Source organism: Anastrepha obliqua, chromosome 1 (assembly GCF_027943255.1).
Source record: "Anastrepha obliqua isolate idAnaObli1 chromosome 1, idAnaObli1_1.0, whole genome shotgun sequence".
NCBI lineage: Eukaryota > Metazoa > Arthropoda > Insecta > Diptera > Tephritidae > Anastrepha > Anastrepha obliqua.
In genome coordinates this window covers 133,989,316-134,009,744 of record NC_072892.1, presented here as the reverse complement: position 1 = coordinate 134,009,744, position 20,429 = coordinate 133,989,316, and the positions used below count along the sequence as shown (strand labels likewise).

The 20,429-nt window shown below is 36.9% G+C and overlaps 2 protein-coding genes across 2 annotated transcripts in view; one reads left to right on the top strand and one right to left on the bottom strand.

The window, feature by feature from the left end:
• Positions 1–257: 257 nt before the first annotated feature.
• Positions 258–2,670, top strand: LOC129236179 (E3 ubiquitin-protein ligase TM129). Its single transcript, XM_054870416.1, has 3 exons — positions 258–904; positions 983–1,112; positions 1,903–2,670. Exons 1-3 carry the CDS (start codon positions 402–404, stop codon positions 2,461–2,463), a joined length of 1,194 nt encoding a protein of 397 aa, XP_054726391.1. The 5' UTR covers positions 258–401; the 3' UTR covers positions 2,464–2,670.
• Positions 2,671–3,329: 659 nt separating this feature from the next.
• LOC129236180 (uncharacterized) overlaps positions 3,330–20,429 on the bottom strand; it is a 33,375-nt gene continuing 16,275 nt past the window's right edge. The window contains exon 2 of the mRNA XM_054870417.1: positions 3,330–3,623. Within this exon, the coding sequence (XP_054726392.1) occupies positions 3,477–3,623 (147 nt within the window). The 3' untranslated portion in view covers positions 3,330–3,476. The remainder of the gene's footprint in view (positions 3,624–20,429) is intronic.

Genomic DNA, 20,429 nt, shown 5'->3' with positions numbered 1-20,429 from the left:
CATTAAATTACTCGAAAACCAAGCGAAATATCAAACAATTTTACTTCTTCTTTTTGTTTTCTTTTGTCGAGTTCTATAAGAAACCGTCGTCAGATTGCGGCGCCACGGAAACAGCAGTATTGCCCTGGTTTATTATTGTGACAGCATAAAACATACGCCTTATATTTTGTAATTCGAGCCCCTCCGGAACGTAAATACGCTACTACTTTGTCACAAAAATACAACCATGTGACATAGATAAGGAGAAGAACAAAGAAGTATGACAGAATTGACACATCAGGCGAAATTAATAGAAATATACAGAAAGCGATAACTAAATAAAATTTGCAAACAAGTTGTGTTAGGAGAATTAAAAAGTATTTTGTGGCACTTCCTTTAAGTTTTTCACAATTTTTCACCAAATGGACGAGTCTGAACTGCTCTTCAATTTGTTCTACCTCCTATTATGTATGTGCATTATCTACCCACCCGAAGAGTTTCAGCGACTTGGCCTAACCATCGAACAGATTTTCAATAAATTGTTAGGTGATGAGAATATTAATTTTATACGCTATCATCAACGACGAACATCATTGAATTTATTTGTGCACAGCTGCTTGCCTGCCTTTTATTTTCTTATACATAAGTTGAAGTTTTCGGTATTTGCGGAGCGTGAACCACCAGAGGATGCAGATTTAGATCCTGACTTTCCTATGCCTCAAGAGGCTGTAGCATTTAAGACGCTCACGTGGAAGATTGCACAACGTTTTAGTTTGATAGCAGTGATGGCAGTGCCAGCCTTAGTTTTTAATTGGCAGCAACAAAATTGGCGCCGGCATCCTATTAGCCAGACACTGTTGAAATTCTCCAATGTGCCCGACAGTTTTCAATCAGTGGCAAAAGACATAAGTACGGAATTTCGCCGGTATGTAAAATGAAATATCAACTAATTTTATTGAACCTCGAATAAAAATATAAAATTAATAATTTTTTTTTTTAATAGAATCGACGTTTACAAAAAGAAACTTAATTCTATATCGACTGTAATTGCAACAGAAAACTGGATAATTAAAACCTCGCTATACAATGTGCATTTTGCGCACCAAAGTGATACCTCACTTAGTGTAGCCAAGGTAAGTCGATATTCGAAGTTACATGCTACGCATTAAAGATTTACATTGGAAAATGGGCAAAAAACAAACAACAAATAAGCGGTACAAGTTATGCCTCAACAAGCAACCGAACATGTGTTACTTTTGTTATTGGGAAAGTTGACATTCAAATATGCATCACCTAATAGACACACAAATTTGCACAACAGTTGGCTTTAAAGATAGAAAAGGCTTATGTCAAACGGACAAGTTAGATCAGAATTCGTGGTTCCGTTTATCAAAATTGGCACAATGGAATCGAACAGCCGTCGCGGCCACCTCGAATATAATAGTCAATTTTAAAAGGAAAACTGATATGCCTAACGTAGACTATTAAAGCATTTCTGCCATGAAAAACCTCCTCATAAAAATCCATGTTGTTGTAGCAGCATAAACATTCCCAATACATGTACGGGGGATGCTGCTGCGCTTCGTTCTTGGCCGGGTCGTTCCGGTCCCTCCGTTCTGTAGGTCCCTCCTTTTGTAGAACAACATTAAGTCGCATGCCACAAATAGGAGGAGGAGCGCGGCCAAACACCTAACAGAAGTGTATGGGCCAATTATTTATTATATTTTATTATTCCTTGGCCACCATGCGGTGGCATGGTGAATGTTTTCTGTCACACGGTGATAGACTTAAACTCCAGATACTTTAAATTATAGGTGAACATAAATTAAAGCTTAACTTATGAAGTTCACTTACGCCATTCTACCCCATCAGTTCATGTTATCGCTTAAACTTTGTATTTACTAATAATTTTTGTTTCAATAGACTGAGACTTACAACGTTTCTCAGGACACTAATGATACGCTGCAAATGGTGAGCATAATGGTGAAACCGAATCGTCAAGGAGTTGCTGACTTCCACATACGCATTAATGCCTTAGAATTTCGCAACCTAGAAGAGCGTATTAGTCGGCCTATTCTCATACCGTCAAATATACAATTTCATCGTAATGTAATCGATCGCTTTATAGATGTTTTCAAGGAACAAGTTGCACAAAATCCAATTTACCAAGCAGACCGCATAGCCGAAAAGTGCTTCGCCTGCTTGATTGCCGAGCCAAATATAAAAATACACAAGCAATGCGAAGATGTGGATCGCGATGGACGACCGATCACAGCGGAAAACACCTGTTCAAACTGCTACTGCCGACCGATGTGGTGTGTGGAGTGTTTGGCGCGTTGGTTTGCTGCGCGTCAGAACGAGTATGATCGCGAAGTGTGGCTGGAACAAAAATGTACATGCCCAATGTGTCGTGCCAAATTTTGTCTACTCGACGTTAGTTACATCGAAAAGCGTGATACAGGAGAGGCGGTTGATAGGGCGTGATAGCTACAATTAGAAAGAATCTAAATGAATGTTTCGGACATTTCTATTAAAGCTAATAAGTAATTCTTAATTCTGTCAGTGTATAGGACAACAACGATTAAGCTCGAATATTTGATTAATTCTGTTTAATCAAGTTGAAATTTTTATTTGGCATGTAATAGTTTATAATTTCCTTAAATTTTTTTATTGAAAATTCTTAAATTTTTATCTTCACATAAACATAGGCATTCATAAATTTAATATTTTTCTAAAAACAAATCACTTACTGTCTAATAAGTTTGTAACTATCACGTTTTAATACTTTACGATACAAAAATTATACATTATAAAAAATTTAAAAGGAAAACATGATTAAATGTGTTATTAGTGCATACATTTGTATATTTAAGTAAATTGAATATCTGCGCTTAGTACTGAATCGTATGCTATTCTAAAAAGTCTTGGGCAAATGTTTGGGCTAATGCCTTTCTTGTTATATAAATGTATATATTTATGTTTTTTTATACAAAAATAGAAGAAAATTTGCGGCAATTAAACACATACTACTGTAGAATGCGTACGATTAGTCGAATCGCATATTTTCGTTGGTGAGCGATGCTGTCGAGAGTTATACATTATTTTTACAACGACAGCTTTCCGTTCAAAATGCTGGCACACAATCAAGACTTGAAAATCTAACGAACAGCAAAATGTCATTTAGTGTTGTTTTTATCGTTGCTTAATTTAACTATAAAAGCGTCGTGTTCGACATTTCTTAAAATCTTAATTACTCTTTATAGCATTAACTACAAAACACTTAATTTAACAAACCAAACTATTCAAAAAAAAAAAAAACCAAAACTATTCAGTTTGTAAAATTAGTTTCTCCATGCTAAAATATAAGAATATGTTGTTAAAAGCTAAATACGTTATAAAAGTAGTGTTTACACATGTCTTTCACAATAAAGTTTAATTTAAAAAATTTATATTATACATAAAAATATATAGTTTTTCGTGCTATTTGCGAGTGACATCTATAAATTCGTTTCATAGTAACTTTTGTAACTCTCTGTCTTCTCACGCATCATCGCATTTCTTGCATTTGAATTAGCGGAGGCTGATGGATTGGACTGCGACGAAAATAGTTTGCTTGACATGGCTGAGGGTTGGCGGTAATTGTTCTGGAATTAGAAAAAGAAAAATATTTTAATGTTTTGCAGTATATTGTATACTATTATAATATATAATTATTTTTACCAAATATTCATATTCATATTCAAAGATAAGTAGAAAATCGAAGGCGCATAAGGGAAGAAAGTGGTGGTAGACAATTGAATGCGGATGAGGTGTTAAAGGCTTCGGAGCTAAAGAACCTCATGTTTCGCTTCCAATTTATGGTATGCGTCTTAAGGGGTTATATACAGTTAGAATTTTCAAAAAATCGATTATTTTGTATTAATTTTTTAATTTATAAATTCGCGCGCCGTAGCCGAATGGGTTGGTGCGTGACTACCATTTGGAATCCACAGAGAGAACGTTGGTTCAAATCTCGGTGAAAAACCAAAATTAAGAAAAAAAAATTTCTAATAGCTGTCGCCCCTCGGCAGGCAATGGCAAACCTCCGAGTGTATTTCTGCCATGAAAAAGCTCCTTATAAAAATATCTGCCGTTCGGAGACGGCTTGAAACTGTAGGTCCCTCCATTTGTAGAATAACATCAAGACGCACACCACAAATAGGAGTAGGAGCTCGGCCAAACACCCAAAAAGGGTGTACGCGCCAATTATATATATATATATATTTAAGAATACACACAGAAAATTTAATTTAGTTGAAGTGAATGTTTTTAAAGCTACACGCAAATTTGAAAAGGCGTCTCCGATTACTCTCACATTTTGATACGAGCATCATCTGTCTGGTCTAGAATTTCGAAAAAATCGATTTTTGAAAATCTTGAAAAAAATCCTTTTTTTTTGTTTTCCAATAAAAAAAAAAAAAATAAATAATTGGCGCGTACACTTCTGTTAGGTGTTTGGCCGAGCTCCTCCTCCTATTTGTGGTGTGCGTCTTGGTGTTGTTCCACAAATTTTCCAATAAAAAGATAAAATATCTAGAAACATTTTTTTTTGTAAATCTGCTACCGACCATAGTGACATATCTCCTGACCAATAATCGACCGAATTTTTTTTTTTTTAGACGTACCTGAGCAGCCCAATCAGTAACGCCAGTGGCATGTGTTACGTCAGGGGAAGCAATTTTTTATATTATTGTCATTGAAAAAAAAATTTTTATTTGTTATATTGATTTAATGAATAAAAACGATTTTCAATTGATACCGATTGTTTTTCTTAAATTTTCAACGCCTTCAAATTTCACGTCTCTAGACCAGAAAGGTGCCTTAAATATATTTTTTAGTAATTAATCGAAGATTTTTTCTCACTGATAAAAATATGTTTTTATAAACAATTTAAGGCCGAAATTTTGTAAAATTTTCTTTTTTTGCTTATTTCTTCAATTAATTACTAGATTTAACAATATTTTAACGAAATCTGTTTGGTGTTTTAATTTCAGAGGATCCAATTCAGAGATATAGTGGTCACCTCAAAACCTATTTTTTGAGAGAAGCTCCCGGAGATCAGCTGTAGCTTCTTTCCAAATTAATTTTTTTACTACTAAGTCTTAAAATACAGTTAAAAGATAACATAATATGTGTATAAATTTTTAGATCAATAAATTTAAAAGTTTTCTCAGAAAAATGCTGAAAAATTCGCTTTTTTTTCGTCCTTCTATAATCCCTTAAATGGAGGAACTAACAGCTTTATGCCGCCAACGATAGGCATTTAATGTTTTGTGAGCAACTTTTTTATGACAGAAATACACTCGGAGTTTTGCCATTATCTTCGGTGGGCGACCACTAGTAGAAAAAAGTGTTTACCTGTGTTTCCACGATACCATCTTCTATGCTACTCCGGCTCTCTCGAAAACTAGACTATGCTACATTTGAAAGGCTAGAATCTATCGCTAAACTGGAGTTTAAGCGACACCTAAAATTCGCGAATGGAAAAAATCAAGTATCGTTAAGTAATCAAATTTTTATTTTTGGATAGTTTAAAAGCGAAGGAAATTTATGAACGAATGATGAAAGTTTATAAGAACTTTTCGCCATCAATTAGTACAGTGGATAGATGCGTTGCTTAATTTAAAAGTGGTCGTAAAAGCCTTGAAGACAGTTACGTGAAGGTTGACCAAAAGCAACGCCAGAAATTGGAGAAATAATAAAGGATATCGTATTGGAAAATTGTCGAGTGACTGAAAGAGATTTAGTAGAAACGATAGGCATCTCATTGAGTAGTGTAAGCAACATTTTACCCGAAGTATTGGGTTTCAAAAATACATTCGAAAGCGATTTTCTCAACAACATTTAGAGCGTGTTCGAAAGGGCAAAGTGGATTTTGTGCATCCATTCATCACTATGGATAAGACTTGGGTTTATCACCATGATCCTGAATCGAAAAAAGAGGCTAAAGAATGGTGTGAACCTGGTTCTTCAGCTCCGAAACGTGTTCGCGTCCAGAAATCGGTTAAGAAGGTGTTAGCATCAGTTTTTTCGGGAGCGAGAGGAATTTTTTTTTTGGATTACTTGCAAACTAGTAAAAGAATAAATTATGAATATTATTGTAACTTTTTAGACCAGCTGAAGGGAAAAATACCTAATTTGCAGAAGAAAAATTTTTTTATCAGGTTAATGCGCCGTCTCACAAGAGCATTTTGCCTCAAATTGTTAGAGGTTCCACCGAATCTACCAGATTTGACTTCTAGCGACTCCCATTTGTTTCCAGACCTGAACAAAATTGATGCGTGGAAAGCGTTTTTCATCAAATGATGAGGTCATAACAGCTGTAGAAGCGTATTTTACAACCCACCAGGTTCTCACTTCAGGAATGGAATTTATCACTTGAAAATTCATTGAAATAAGTGTTTTGATGTTTCAGGAGAGTCTACTGAATAGTAAAATGTATTTCGAATCATAAAATTGTACATCAACTGGTTGAATGTTACAAAATTCAAAATCAAATATTTTTATACTAATCAAACTTAAAACTAACACCTAAGTCTACCCAAATTCATTTAATTCTTAATAAAAACTCTGAATGCCATAGTATCCAGTGGTTTGGTTTTTGCTTCCGAGGATACTTTGTATCCATGCGGACGACATGACCCAGCGAACGAAGCCGCTGATCTTTATTCGCTGCGCTATGCCTACAGGGTCCGGCACTCGAAGTGTAACCTATTAAAAAGGCTATACATTTAGTTCGGAAAATTACTTTTTTCAATTCAAAGTAAAAAATTTGTGAAAATCATACAAAATTAAGAATCAATTTACTTTTGCTCGATATGACCACCTTTTGCCTTGACTGTGGTCTTGGGACGGTCCAGAAACGAATCGCAAGCTGCCCTAATGTGGCTTGCAGGTATTTTGGCCCACTCGCGCACAATGGCTTTTTTTAGCGCTTTGAGATTGGAGAATCTTTTAGTTCGGACCCTGCTCTCCAAAATTGCCCAAAGAGAATAATCCATGGGATTCGCGTCTCGTGAATTTGAGAGCCATTGTTTGGCCGTTATGAGTTTCGGAAAGTTGTTTTTAGTCATTCTTGGTTCACTCGAGCTTTGCGAGATGGTGCCGAGTCCTATTGAAACGTACATCTGCCTTCAAAGCAACCTTTAGAATACTTTCCCGATAATACAGGGTGGCTGATGAAAGCGGCTACCAAAAAAAAATTGAATAACTTTTTTTCTTTTTAAGTTATCTGTTCCATTTTTGTTTTAATTTGCAGATTGATCTTTAAAATTTATTAAAATGGATAACTGGGACACGCAAACAAGAATTTGGATAGTCCGCCGCTATCACGCACTGGAGTCCGTAGTTTTGGTACAGAGAGAGTACAGGCGGATGTTTGACGGCGATCCCCCGAGCAGATGGACCATAATGAGACTGGTGAATAATTTTGCTGAGCAAGGAACAGTCGCAAGAAGGCCTTATCATCGAAACCCACCAGTTCGGACGGAGGAAACGATCGCTGCTGTAGCTGCAGCTATACAAAGCAATCCAAGGGTTTCAACAAGAAGCTTATCTGCTCAACTTGGTGTCAGCCGGCAGTCTTTGCAAACAATAATGCACAAAGATTTAGACTTATTTCCCTACAAAATTCAAATGGTTAACAAACTGAATGCAGCAGACTTGCCGATTCGCTTGGAATTTTGCCAGAAGATCCTGCAAATGGTGGAAGAAGACCAAAACATGTTAAACTGCCTTTTCATGTCTGATGAGGCCCATTTCGATTTAAACGGCAATGTGAACAAACAAAATTGTCGAATATGGAGTACTTCTAACCCACAGATACTCCACGAGACGGAATTGCATCCTCTTCGCGTGACAGTGTGGTGTGCGGTTTCTTCACGCTGTATTGTCGGGCCTTATTTTTTTGAAGAAAATGGTCACACCGTTACGGTTACTGGAGACCGTTATTTGAAAATGCTGAAAGAATTTTTCTATCCAGAACTACGCCGAAAGAGAATTCCTTTCAACTCTGTGTGGTTTCAACAAGATGGGGCAACGTCTCACATAGCCCAGACTGTTATGACAGAGTTGCGACGAAAATTTTCCAATAAACTGATTTCAAGAAACTCCGAATTTCGTTGGCCCCCCAGGTCGCCTGACCTTACTGCACCTGACTTTTTCTTGTGGGGTTTATGTAAACAAGAAGTTTATAAAACAAAGCCAACAAATTTGGATGAACTAAAACAATCCATTCGGGCAACAATTGCGGCTATTCCTGTCGCAACTCCCAAAGCAGCAATGAACAACTTTTTACTAAGATGCCGCACTTGTGTCAACGAGCATGGGGGGCATTTAAATTCAATTATTTTTAAAACTAGTTAAGCTACATTTAATAAAATTTAATGACCTTCAACTTGAAAAAAAATTAAATGAATTCCATACACTAAAAAAAGTTATTTGAGTTTCTTAATGTAGAAAAATTCATCAGCCACCCTGTATTTCGCATTTACCCTGACGCCAGGCTTGATGAAAACGATTGGGGAGCGTCTATCTGCGGTTACAACGGCCCAAGCCATTACCTGTAGCGGGTGTTGCCTCCTGGTGGCCAATCGATAACTTAAATTCTGGTATGAACGGTCGGTAAAATAAACCCTATCATTTTGGGAGTTTACGAATTGCTTGATTTGACAAATTTTCTTGTCAGAAAACACAATATTCAGAAATTTACCGCTTTCGGTCAAGCAAAGCAACTCCTTCGCTCTCTCAAATCTGACTTCTTATTGCTTTGACGTGAGATTATGTGCCTTTTGGATCTGGTAAGGCTTGACTTTGAGTTGATTTTTCAGTATGCTGTGGATGCTACGCTCAGATATTTTTAGTTCTTTCGCCAATTGATTGGCACTTCGTCGGGGACTTCGCTCAAGTCGCTTCTTCACTTTTTGAACCATTTCACGCGACGTTGCAATCTTTTGATGACCACCTCCACGACGTTTCATGATGCAACCCATGTCATTGTAACGAGTAATGGTGCGATAAACAAAAACTTTATTTACTTTAAGGTGCTCGAGCTCAAGAACAATCTCTGTTTGTGATTTTCCAGCCAAATAAAATGCAATCACACTATTACGTTTGAAATCCATTACTGATTTTCTTTTTTCGCGTTTACTCTCGGCAAAATGCTTCCGCGCGCTTACTGGACTGCTTACTTACTCGAGTGCTGGATCCTGTATGCACCTAAGTGGGTATTTATTTGTGTAGTGTATATTACTGGTAATAGTTCTGATTACACCAGAAGGGTGCCAGTTCAAAACCGCTGAAGCCTTTCTGGGGGGTATTGGCATACAAAATGTAATGCGTACATTATTCATCCACATATAGATATATACATATACAAATGCATGGATGGGTATGCACATATGTATATTTGTATACTTATGTATGTATTTGTATATGCGCTAATAAATGCGCACCTTATCGCACTGCTTATATGGCCATTCATAATTGCTCTGCAGACAGTTAATCCCTGCAGGCGCTTACGTACTCTCTGCCATATTTAATAAATGCAAAATATAAATGTTGCGAAAACCTCGGATTTTTTATTATTCTTAATGAAATTTAATTCGTAAACATTTTGGCAAACAAAAAATTAATTTTTTTTTTTTTTTACAGGCACCTTACACAATTTTTTTATTATTTTATGATAATGTAATATACATATGTACGTACATACATAACTATGTACATATGTATATACATAACTACCTAGCGTTTGTCTTATAGCCTAGACAGACGGTGGCGTTAATCGGGATTAACGACTTAGTTCGGAATTATCTCAAGAATTAATTGCAACTAACTTAGCCCTTTGGTGACGGAGCCCCTCGACGGGCGAGCGTCGTTGAGGACGAGAGGTATTGGAGTGCGCAGTAAAGAAAATAAATACATTGAACGTTATAAAAACTAAGGCTTTATTTAACACAGGAAAATTTTTCATGAAATCAACAAAAAATTTTATTATTCATTGCAGCAATAAAATTCTGGAACAATATGAGAGTAAGTATTTTATAGCTTCTTCGTTTTATTTTTAAGTTTAAAAATGCGTCTTTTTTCAATTTCAGATGGCAGAAAGAAACGTTCAACCTGGATGGAGAGGGACAAGCATATTTCTCGTTCTCTTTTCAGAGATGTTATGGATGCCACGCTAGTTTGCGCTAATACCAAGGCGCATTTATTAGGTGGCGGCACTAGACCAAAACTGATATTTTGTACATTTGACTGTCAAAGAAAAGTATTGGCAAAGTAGAAAACAAAGAATGAATTCGCCTTGTTTTATTCTGGGTTGACAGCCACATGAACACGGCGAAAGAAAAAAAAAAATACCAGTCTAACGGTTAGACGCGATAGAAGTGAAGCCTTCCGTAAAACAAACTGAGAGAGAATGAGACGAAAGCAGCATTAGGAGCGGGATAATTATAGGTTCATTATAATATTGCTATAAAGTTCACATTTTATTTTCTTCATCTTCATTATGATAGCTAAAATATGATACAAATGCTTTGGTTTCGATGTTGTCAACATATCTTTGAAATACCGCGTCAATTGTTGTTTTTGATCGTGTTGTCGATTCAGTGCGATTGTTACACATTTTTAAATTGAATGTTGTATTGAGAACGTCAATTAAAGGAACCGCTGTGTCCAATGCAAAATTTACGTGAAAATCGCCACTTAAAATCATTGGAACTTTATTGTAATCTTTTCTAAGTATCCGCGATACTTCTGGTGTATACTTTATTAAATTTTCGTGAATGAATTCCGTGATGCTATTTATTGATTTTTTTTTCTGTCGATACTCACGACACTTTTCTGTATTATTTTTCGGCATAATTGCGGTAAATATTTAAAAATGAAAATATTTACGAATATAAAAATACACACGCGGTTGCTATTATGAGCGTCCCCAGCAAAACGTGACCGAAACTCTTACACAATTACATTTTTTTGAATGTTACAAACACATATGCACGCAGGTTTTGCTGGGGTGTGACCGAAACTCTAACACAATTACACATATGCACTCGTATTTGTTTGAAAATCGACTTTTTTTTTGGTTCTCCGTCACCTTTGGAAAATGTGTAAACAGTAAGCAAACTTTATTCAAATATTTTCCCTCATTTTTGCATCAGTAAAATTAAACAAACGCCGTAGCCGAATGGGTTTGTGCGTGACTACTATTCAGAATTCACAGAGAGAACGTCAGTTCGAATCTCGGTGAAAACACCAAAATTAAGGAAAACTATTTTTCTAATAGCGCTCACCCCTCAGCAGGCAATGGCAAAACACCGAGTGTATTTCTGCCATGAAAAAAAGCTCCTCATAAAATAAAATAAAATAACTGTATAAAAAAATTTTTTTTCTTGTGATTCGAACCAAGAATTTTGGATCGGAAGATCACATTGCTAGCCGCTCGGCTATCGCGCCATGCTGTCGGCGCTGGCCAAGAGTGTCGCTTTTTTCGTTTCACTTTTTCTCAAATCACTCCCAACGATTCTAAAGAAGTTTTCACTTCAAAATCAGCTGATTTACCGATATCACCTTTAATAGATTCGCTTTGACTAATACAAATTTCATTAAATGTTCAATTCAAGATATTTTAAAATAAAAAGTTATTTTTTAGTACCAGTTCAGATAATACCCGTATTTGCCGCCTGCGAGCCATCTTTTACGTCACTAAATCAGCGAAATATGGCGGTTGTGGAACTATGTAAGTATATCAGATGAAATTTTGGCCGAATGGTTACTTGTAGGTCTATAGCTCTGATGCAGTATTATGCCTAGAGCTTCGTAGAACCCACGCATTATAACCTCACTATTTAGTATAAGAGCGTACAGTTGCTAGTGTATGCCGATGATATTGACAACGTCGACCTTGCTGGATAAAGAAGCAAAACACGTGGGTCTGGTGGTGAACGAGAACCAGACGAAGTACCTCCTGCCATCGAAGAAACAGTAGGCGCACTCGCGTGTCGGCACGCACTTCAGAGCCTGGACGTTGACAATATCTGATAATGCGTCCCATGGAGTGTTTGAGAGGAAGATTTTGCGCACAGTTTTTCGGTTTTTGTACGGCGGCGAGTATTGCAGGTGGTCGGGGATATGCGCGTGTTTATGGCTAAATATATATATAATTGGTACATACACTACCATTAGGTATTTGACCGAGCTCCCCCCTCCAATTTGTGGTGCGCGTCTTGATGTTGTTCCGCAAATGGAGGGACCGAACGGCAGAAATGGGACGCCGTAAAAACGTTAATGGCTACAGTCTCAGCAATTGCAATTTCAGCATCAATAACAACGGTAGCAGCAGTGGAAGCATCTTGGCAGTGGAGATGAATTGTTTTAGACAGACCGACGACAGATACATACAATACAAGACAATAGCTCGTAAGTATCGGACTATTGCACATCTACCGAAGTTTCATTTCCTGCAGAATCACACTTATGAACGCAGTGGGAGGAGCGGAGACTATCAAAGGTGTAAAACATTCATACACCCACAGGAGTAGACCTGGACATAAGGAACCTGTTGTGTCAATAGACATAAACGCGGCTCCACCTTAAAGAAATATTAAAGCGGTTCCAAGGTGGAAATCAGCTGTCCGAATGGATACAACCATTCCGGAGCTGAAAGAATTCCATGTTGTTCCATGTGGTGTTAGCAGGAAGAGTAAGCAGAAGAGTAGGAATACCTTTTTGTTGAAAAGATCAGGTGGAAAAGAATTTGACTTCACTTGGCGTGTCCAACTTGGGCCGCGTGGCACGAAATACAAACGATTAACGATTAGCGCGCTTTGTTAAACACGACAAAAATCGGCTTAAGCCGTTATCACGCCAATCAAGAAGAAAAAATGATGTACTTTAGATTGATCTGGATTATTAAAAAAACAGGGTGGGACGATCTCTCCTCTGCCAATACGAGGAGTGCCTTTTATATGTCGGGATTTGGCAACCCTGGTGTTGCAATCTGGCAACTGACAACTGTATCGCAAAGTTTGTCATTTTTTGGCTTTTACCTACTCAGAACGTTTTGAAATACCAGCGCTATTTGTGTTGTTTACAGTAACTTAAAAGATTCATCTCGGTCCAAAAATGGAATTAAATCATGAACATTTTCGTGCGATTATTTTTTACAACTTTCGACGTGGATTAACTCAGCAATATTGCATGGATGAACTTAATTCATTTTTTGGCGATGAAGCTCCATCAAGGACCAGTGTTTATCGATGATATGGAGAATTCAATCGAGGTCGTAGTTCACTCCAAGACGAATTTCGTGAAGGTCGTCCAAAATCAGTTGTTGTTCCGAAAACCATTGATGCTGTGCGCGAACTGATATTGCAAGATCGTCATGTGACCTATCGTGAGATTGAGACAATCTTAGGCATTAGTGGGACCAGCATACATTCAATATTGCATAAACATTTGACTGTCAAAAAAATTTGTTCGCGTTGGATCCCACACAATTTGTCAATCACTCAAAAAAAGGCTCGAGTCGATTGGTCGAAGGAAATGCTCAAAAAATTCGATCGCGGGGCTTTGAAACACGTCTATGACACCGTGACAGGTGATGAATCATGGATTTACGCGTATGAGCCCGAAAGTAAACAGCAGTCGACTGTATGGGTGTTTCAAGATGAGCCAAATCCAAGAAAAGTTGTTCGCGCACGAAGCACTTCCAAGCAAATGGTCGCCTGTTTTTTCGGAAAAACTGGACACGTCGCAACCGTACCACTAGAACAACGCAGAACAGTAAATTCTGAGTGGTACACAACCATTTGTTTGCCAGTTGTCTTACGAGAAATTAGGAAAACCAATCGCCAAAGACGGATCACTCTTCACCAGGACAATGCGAGTTCTCACACATCGGCTCAAGCAACTGACTTTTTTGAGCACCCAAAACATCGAATTAATGGGTCATCCGCCGTATAGTCCTGACTTGGCATCGAATGACTGTACGTTAAAAAACAAACTGAGAGGTCAACGTTTTTCGACACCTGAAGAAGCGGTTGCGGCATTCGGAATGCATGTTTTGGAGGTACCTCATTCAGAGTGGCAAAAGTGCTTCGACAATTGGTTCAAACGTATGCAAAAGTGTATAGATCTTCATGGAGAATATTTTGAAAAAGAATAAAGTGATTTTCGATGAATAAAATTTGTTTTTGTTCTCTAACCCCGAAATATAAAAGGCACCCCTCGTATATGTTTAGGCAGACCAGGAAAATATGATTACAAATCAAGATTTTTATAGCATTTCAACTCGATTTCAATGGCTCAAATTATGCAGCAAAAGCCAATTTAATTAACGAAAATAAATTTTTAATTTTTAGTAAAAACTAAAATTGAAACTTTTTTAAAGCGCATACATACATACAAACGTATATACTAAAACTTTTTTGCGGCTACGTTTGAAATCAGTTAGTTCGCGAACAACCCACATTGAATCACCTGTGCAAAACAAACTCCAAAAGATTGATGGGGCTGGGATTTCCAACCACTTATTTACATACATACATACAAACATATACGAAGTTAATACAATTCAATGCATTATATAGATATCGAGTGTGCAAATACGCGTGCATATGCCCATAAACACACATACATACGTAATCTATTTAGAAGTAAAACTTATTCTTTCTATTGCACTTATTTTTTCAAACAAATATTCTTATCGCTATCGCTTCGACCAAGTTCTCTTAAAAGTTTCGAGAATAGTGCAGCATTCAAGGCTATTCATTTGTACGTGTACAGTAAAATTAATTCTTAACAACTCCCATCAATACTGCAACATTCATCTTTGTCAACCCTGTAGGAAAATCCATTGTTTGTCGATAGACACCTTCGAGTTTATTCGCAAGCGGGGTGCGAATATGGGCCAATGAATATAAGGGGTTCTTGGAGGCTAAGTAGTCATATTTTAAGGATAGCAAAAAAAAGAAAGTACAATTATACTAATATATTTATAATAAACATTTAAAAATTTCAATAGGCGATCTTTTGAACATAAAAAATCTACCTCAACAAATTTAGAGATTTTATTAAACTTAATTAAGGCTCTAATAATAGGAGCATTTCGAGCATTTCTGGGTGTTTGGCCGAGCTCCTCCTCCTATTTGTGACGTGCGTCTTGATGTTGTTTCACAAATGGAGGGACCTACAGTTTCAAGCCGACTCCGAACGGCAAATATTTTTTATGAGGAGTTTTTTCATGACAGAAATACACTCGGAGGTTTGCATTGCCTGCCGAGGTGCGATCGCTGTTAGAAAAAACGTTTGGTTTTCTTTTTGGTATTTCACTGAGATTCGAACCTACAGAGAGAACGAATTCCGAATGGTAGTCACGCACCAACCCATTCGGCTACGGCGGCCGCCATCCAACATAAAAAAACTCTGAAATGCGAAGAGCTCTGGCCGGAGTATTAAAGAAAATCCTCTCCAGGAGCACCGAACAGTCAACAGCACCAGGGATTAAATAAAAAATTGAAGACAAAGATAAAATTATTCTCCTGTTCTGCAAAGATTCTAAGTTAATCAATAGGCATCGCGCTTCATAGGTAGACATAGGATTCGAACACAATTTTTGAAAGAATATTGCACACATTTCCATAGTGGCGAAAATGAAATGTAAAGAGTGGTCCAAATAAAAGTTTATCTCTTAAAATCAAATTAATACACCAAATTCTTGAGTCATTGCAGATGATTTCTAACTCTAACTGAGTAATTGGCATAATTATATTCGAGTTAGTGGCCTGAATTGCCCGACTGAAGAGTTGAATGAAGTCAAATCGCAAGCGTCAAAACTTATCACACGAAATAAATATATTTTACCTATTGAGTTGTGTGCATTGTACAGATCCATAAGTTAAAACACGTGCAGCTGGTCGTCAAAAAATGATTCTAAAACGGCTGCATATAACCTGGCTGCATGAAAAATTATTCAATTTCATAGGAAATCGTAACAAAAAGTCTAAAAAATGTCGTACAAAATTCATTTCTGAACCTTGGTTGTGTTGCACTGCTGAAAGCAAAAATCTTCCAAGTCCATGTTTTCAATTGTAGCCCCCACCGATTGGACGATTTTTTGACCAAAACCGTATTTCCTACAGCAATTTGGAAAAAAGAAATTGCTTACAATATTTTTAACTCTACGTTGCATTGGCTTATCGAGATGAAAATGCGTGCGTGAGGAAGCATAATTTTTCGTCAAGTTATACATCCCACGTGCGCAATGAGCTGTAAACAGAAACGATGGCGAAGCTGATGGTTGTTTGCAAGTAAAATTGTAAAGCTAATCTGACTGAAACGAATAATCCGATAGGTTGGTTAGGTAAAGTGTCTGCCTTATCTTGCACCTAGGCTAAATAGAGGCCACTTGTGATACCATCGGAACTATCCCATTCTTACTCCCCTTGGTCCTCTCTAAACCATGCTGTGGACTTTATAAATCTAGTTAGTGTAGCTTATTTTATAGCGACATCCGCGATGCTGTTCGGAACAGAGCATTCGCGCAGAAAGTGCTCAACTGTCTCTTCCTCTTCTGCATTCTGACAGCTTCTGCAAAAGTTAAAATATGGTGCCCCAATTCTACTGGCATTCCTTCCTATAAGACAGTGCCCAGATAGGACTCCTACTAATATTCTTAAGTCTTTCCTATTAAATTTAAGTAGACTGTTAGTGCGCCCAATGTTCCATTCTGGCCATGTCTGCCTACTAATGCTACAGGTATGCAACTGTCTCCAGCGATTGTTGGCAATACTTAAGGTGTATATCAACTTTGCCTGGAGTAATAGTACGATAAGTTCGTGTAATATTCTCATACTCACTAATCTTGGATTGAGTTGCATATTCTCGTCCACGACGGCCCAATTCTCGATGGCGCGCCGTTAAAAATAAAATAATTAATTGGCACGAACACTTTTGCTAGGGTTTGGCCGAGCTCCTCCTCCTATTTGTTGATGTCTTGATGTTGTTTTACAAATTGACCGAATTGTAAGCCGAATGGCGAATGGTTTTTATGAGGAGCTTTTTCTAGACTCGGAGGTTTGCGCTATTAGAAAAAACTTTTGCACGCCGTTAATTTAACAATAAACTTGCATTTGTAACATCCTGTACTTTCTAGGCTTTGAAATTCAGTAGACGTGCACGCATTCAAAAACTGTGGACTTTCCAGCAGGGTATATACATACATACATCTGTACACACATAAACACATGTACATATGTATGCATTTAAAAGTATTATCATTTTGCACATGCATATACATATAAACATACATATCTACACATACATATGTACGTGTTTTGATACCATCGCTCAAACTTATCGGTGATACTCTTCATAAGTTTAATAAAAAAAAAAATTTCTTTGAAAAAATAGCAATCAGTGATAATGTGCAACTTCTGGTTTTTTGCTTTATTTATTTTATTAGTTTTACGTGTGAATATCGATGGTTTTCGAGAAAAGTGACATAATTCAAAAATACAAAATACTGAGGTGGATCAGTATTCTAGATAATTGACGCGCCAATTCGATCACCTGACAAAACGACACTAACGTCATCTCTCAGAATTGCTTTAAAATATATGAACTCTGTAGTTGATTTTTGCTTTTAACGGCAAAACTCCGAATTTGAGTTAATTTTGAGTTGTGTCGCTTTTCTCGAAAACCATCGATATGTACGTATGCACTGTGTCAGTTTGTTAACGAAAAGTAAGACGTGCTCTTGTTTTGATTAAAAGTGTTAGCAGAGCGAAGCCATTATCCGTACATTCAATAAAAATTGGGCATTCAAGGGAAGCATTTTAAGAATCATGAAAGCCGCGATCTGCATTGGTGAATAAAACCCATCACGCCGTGGAAGACAATCAGAAGTCATTAAGGGCGAGGAGCTTTATCATGACAGAAATGCGGTCGAGGGGTTATTAGAACTTAGAACTTTTTTTATAATTCGGGTTCAAAACCCGATATGTACTACCAAAAGTGGCGGAAAATTGCGTTAATATAATGAAGGCCACCTGCATATATCAGTTTGGGGGAAAAGAAAGCCATTATTTTCTCGGTAGATGGTTGTGGTGATCGATATCTCGCCAAGTAGCGATCAAACAATTTAAAGTTTATGCTCGTTTTCAAAGTGACATTTCACACTAAAAAAATTCTTTTGCTGTGTTTTGTTTGCTTCATTCAGTTGTGAGCTACAGGGTGTTAACAATGGAAGTCGACAAAGAGAAAATTCGGTAAATTTTACAGTTTTTCTTTGATAAAGGCGAGCAATGAAAATGCAAGCCAGGCCGCAGAAATTGTGAATGGTGCTTATGGTGCTGATGCTGTGACAATTTACGTGCAATTTGGTTTCGTCGATTCCGTTTATGCATTTTTAATATTAAAGAAAATGTTGATAAAATCATAGAAATAATCGAAGTTGGCCGCCATGTTAGTAGTCGTAGCTTCGCCCAGGAGCTTAAAGATCGATCCTAAAACAGTTTCAAACCATTTGCGCAAAAATTGTTACGCAAAAATAATGGATTTCTTTTTCCTTAAACTAATATATAATATTAGAGCGGTCGCCCCTAGGCAGTCAATGGCAAGCCTCCGAGTGTATTTCTGCAATGAAAAAGCTTCTCATAAAAAACCATCTACCGTTCGGAGTCGGCTAAAAACTGTAGGTCAACATCCAGACGCACATCACAAATAAGAGGAGGAGCTCTGCCAAATACCTAAAAGATGTGTATGCGCCAATTATTTATTTATTTTTATTTTTTTAATTTGTTAGAGCGGAGGCAGTGTCCAAGTGGATACAATTTGGAAGAACGCAATATGATAATTACCAGTATAATTTACATTTTTACAACAAATTTGGGGTACCTGGGGTGATTGGCTACATTTTTTTTTCACTTGCAGTTTTGATAGCTTCTAATAAAAAAAAGCAAAAAAAAACCCAAACTAAAAAATTTTCGCATTTTAGGTATAAAAAAGCACTCAATTTATTGGGAAGACGAAAGAGTTGGCAACACTGCACAACTTGATTAATGTAACGTCCCGTCTCTGATGGGCGCAATCTTGTTTCTATCATTCTTGGAAAACGGAATAGTGTTATTCAACATACGCCAGCACATACCCCATAGTTCATGTTTTTTCAAGATCGGTATCGAGAAAATTAGATGTATCCGTGGCTAAAAAAAATGTATACTAGTATATTACAGGGTCCGGCACTCGAAGTGTAAACAATTAAAAAGGCTATACATTTAGTTTGGAAAATTACTTTTTCAATTCATAGTAAAAAATGTGTGAAAATAATACAAAATTAAGAATCAATTTACTTTTGCTCGATGTGACCACCTTTTGCTTTGACTGTGGTCTTGAGACGATCCAGAAACAAATCGCAAGCTGCCCTAATGTGACTTGCAGGTATTTTGGCGCACTCGCGGTGAGACAGTGCCGTGTCCTGTTGAAACGTCCATGGTCTGCCATTGAAATGTTTGTCTGCCCTCCAGAATACTTTCCTGATAATATTTCGCATTTACTTTGTCGCCAGGCTCGTCGTTGTGGAAGTTTACGAATTGCTCAATTTGAAAAATTTTCTCATCAGAAAAACAATGTTCGGAAAATGACCGCTTTCGGCCAGCGAAGCAACTCTTTCGCTCTCTCAAGTCTGACTTGTTGCTGTTTTGGTGTGAGCTCATCGCCTTTTAGATCTAGTAAGGCTTGACTTTGAGATCATTTTTCAGTATCCGGCGCATGCTACGGTCAGATAGTTTCAGTTCTTTCGTCATTTTATTGACACTTCGTCGGGGACTTCGCTCAAGTCACTTCTTCACTTTTTGAACCATTTCACGTCTTTTGCAGTCTTTTGATGACCATCTCCGTGACCTTTCGCGATCCTACCAGTATAATTGTAACGAGTAATAGTGTAAACAGAGAGAACGTAGGTTCGAATCTCGGTGAAACACCAAAATTAATAAAAAAAAAGAGGTTGTCTGTAAAGTCGGTTTACTGACGATAGCTTAACGTGATAACGTCATAAGAAAATACTGATTGAATGGTTGCATTTTCAAAAGAAAATTTTAATTTTATTTGTTTGATAGATATTTTGTATGGATATAGAGAATGAGTTAACATTAACATAACATAATATACTTTAACATAACATAACATAACATAACATAACATAACATAACATAACATAACATAACATAACATAACATAACATAACATAACATAACATAACATAACATAACATAACATAACATAACATAACATAACATAACATAACATAACATAACATAACATAACATAACATAACATAACATAACATAACATAACATAACATAACTTAACATAACATAACATAACATAACATAACATAACATAACATAACA

Bases quoted from the DNA above. Each gene is read 5' to 3' on its own strand.
- LOC129236179 (XM_054870416.1), top strand. From the start codon at position 402: ATGGACGAGTCTGAACTGCTCTTCAATTTGTTCTACCTCCTATTATGT. The intron at 905-982 runs GTATGTAAAATG...TTTTTTTAATAG, and splicing joins ATAAGTACGGAATTTCGCCG to AATCGACGTTTACAAAAAGA. The intron at 1,113-1,902 runs GTAAGTCGATAT...TTGTTTCAATAG, and splicing joins CCTCACTTAGTGTAGCCAAG to ACTGAGACTTACAACGTTTC.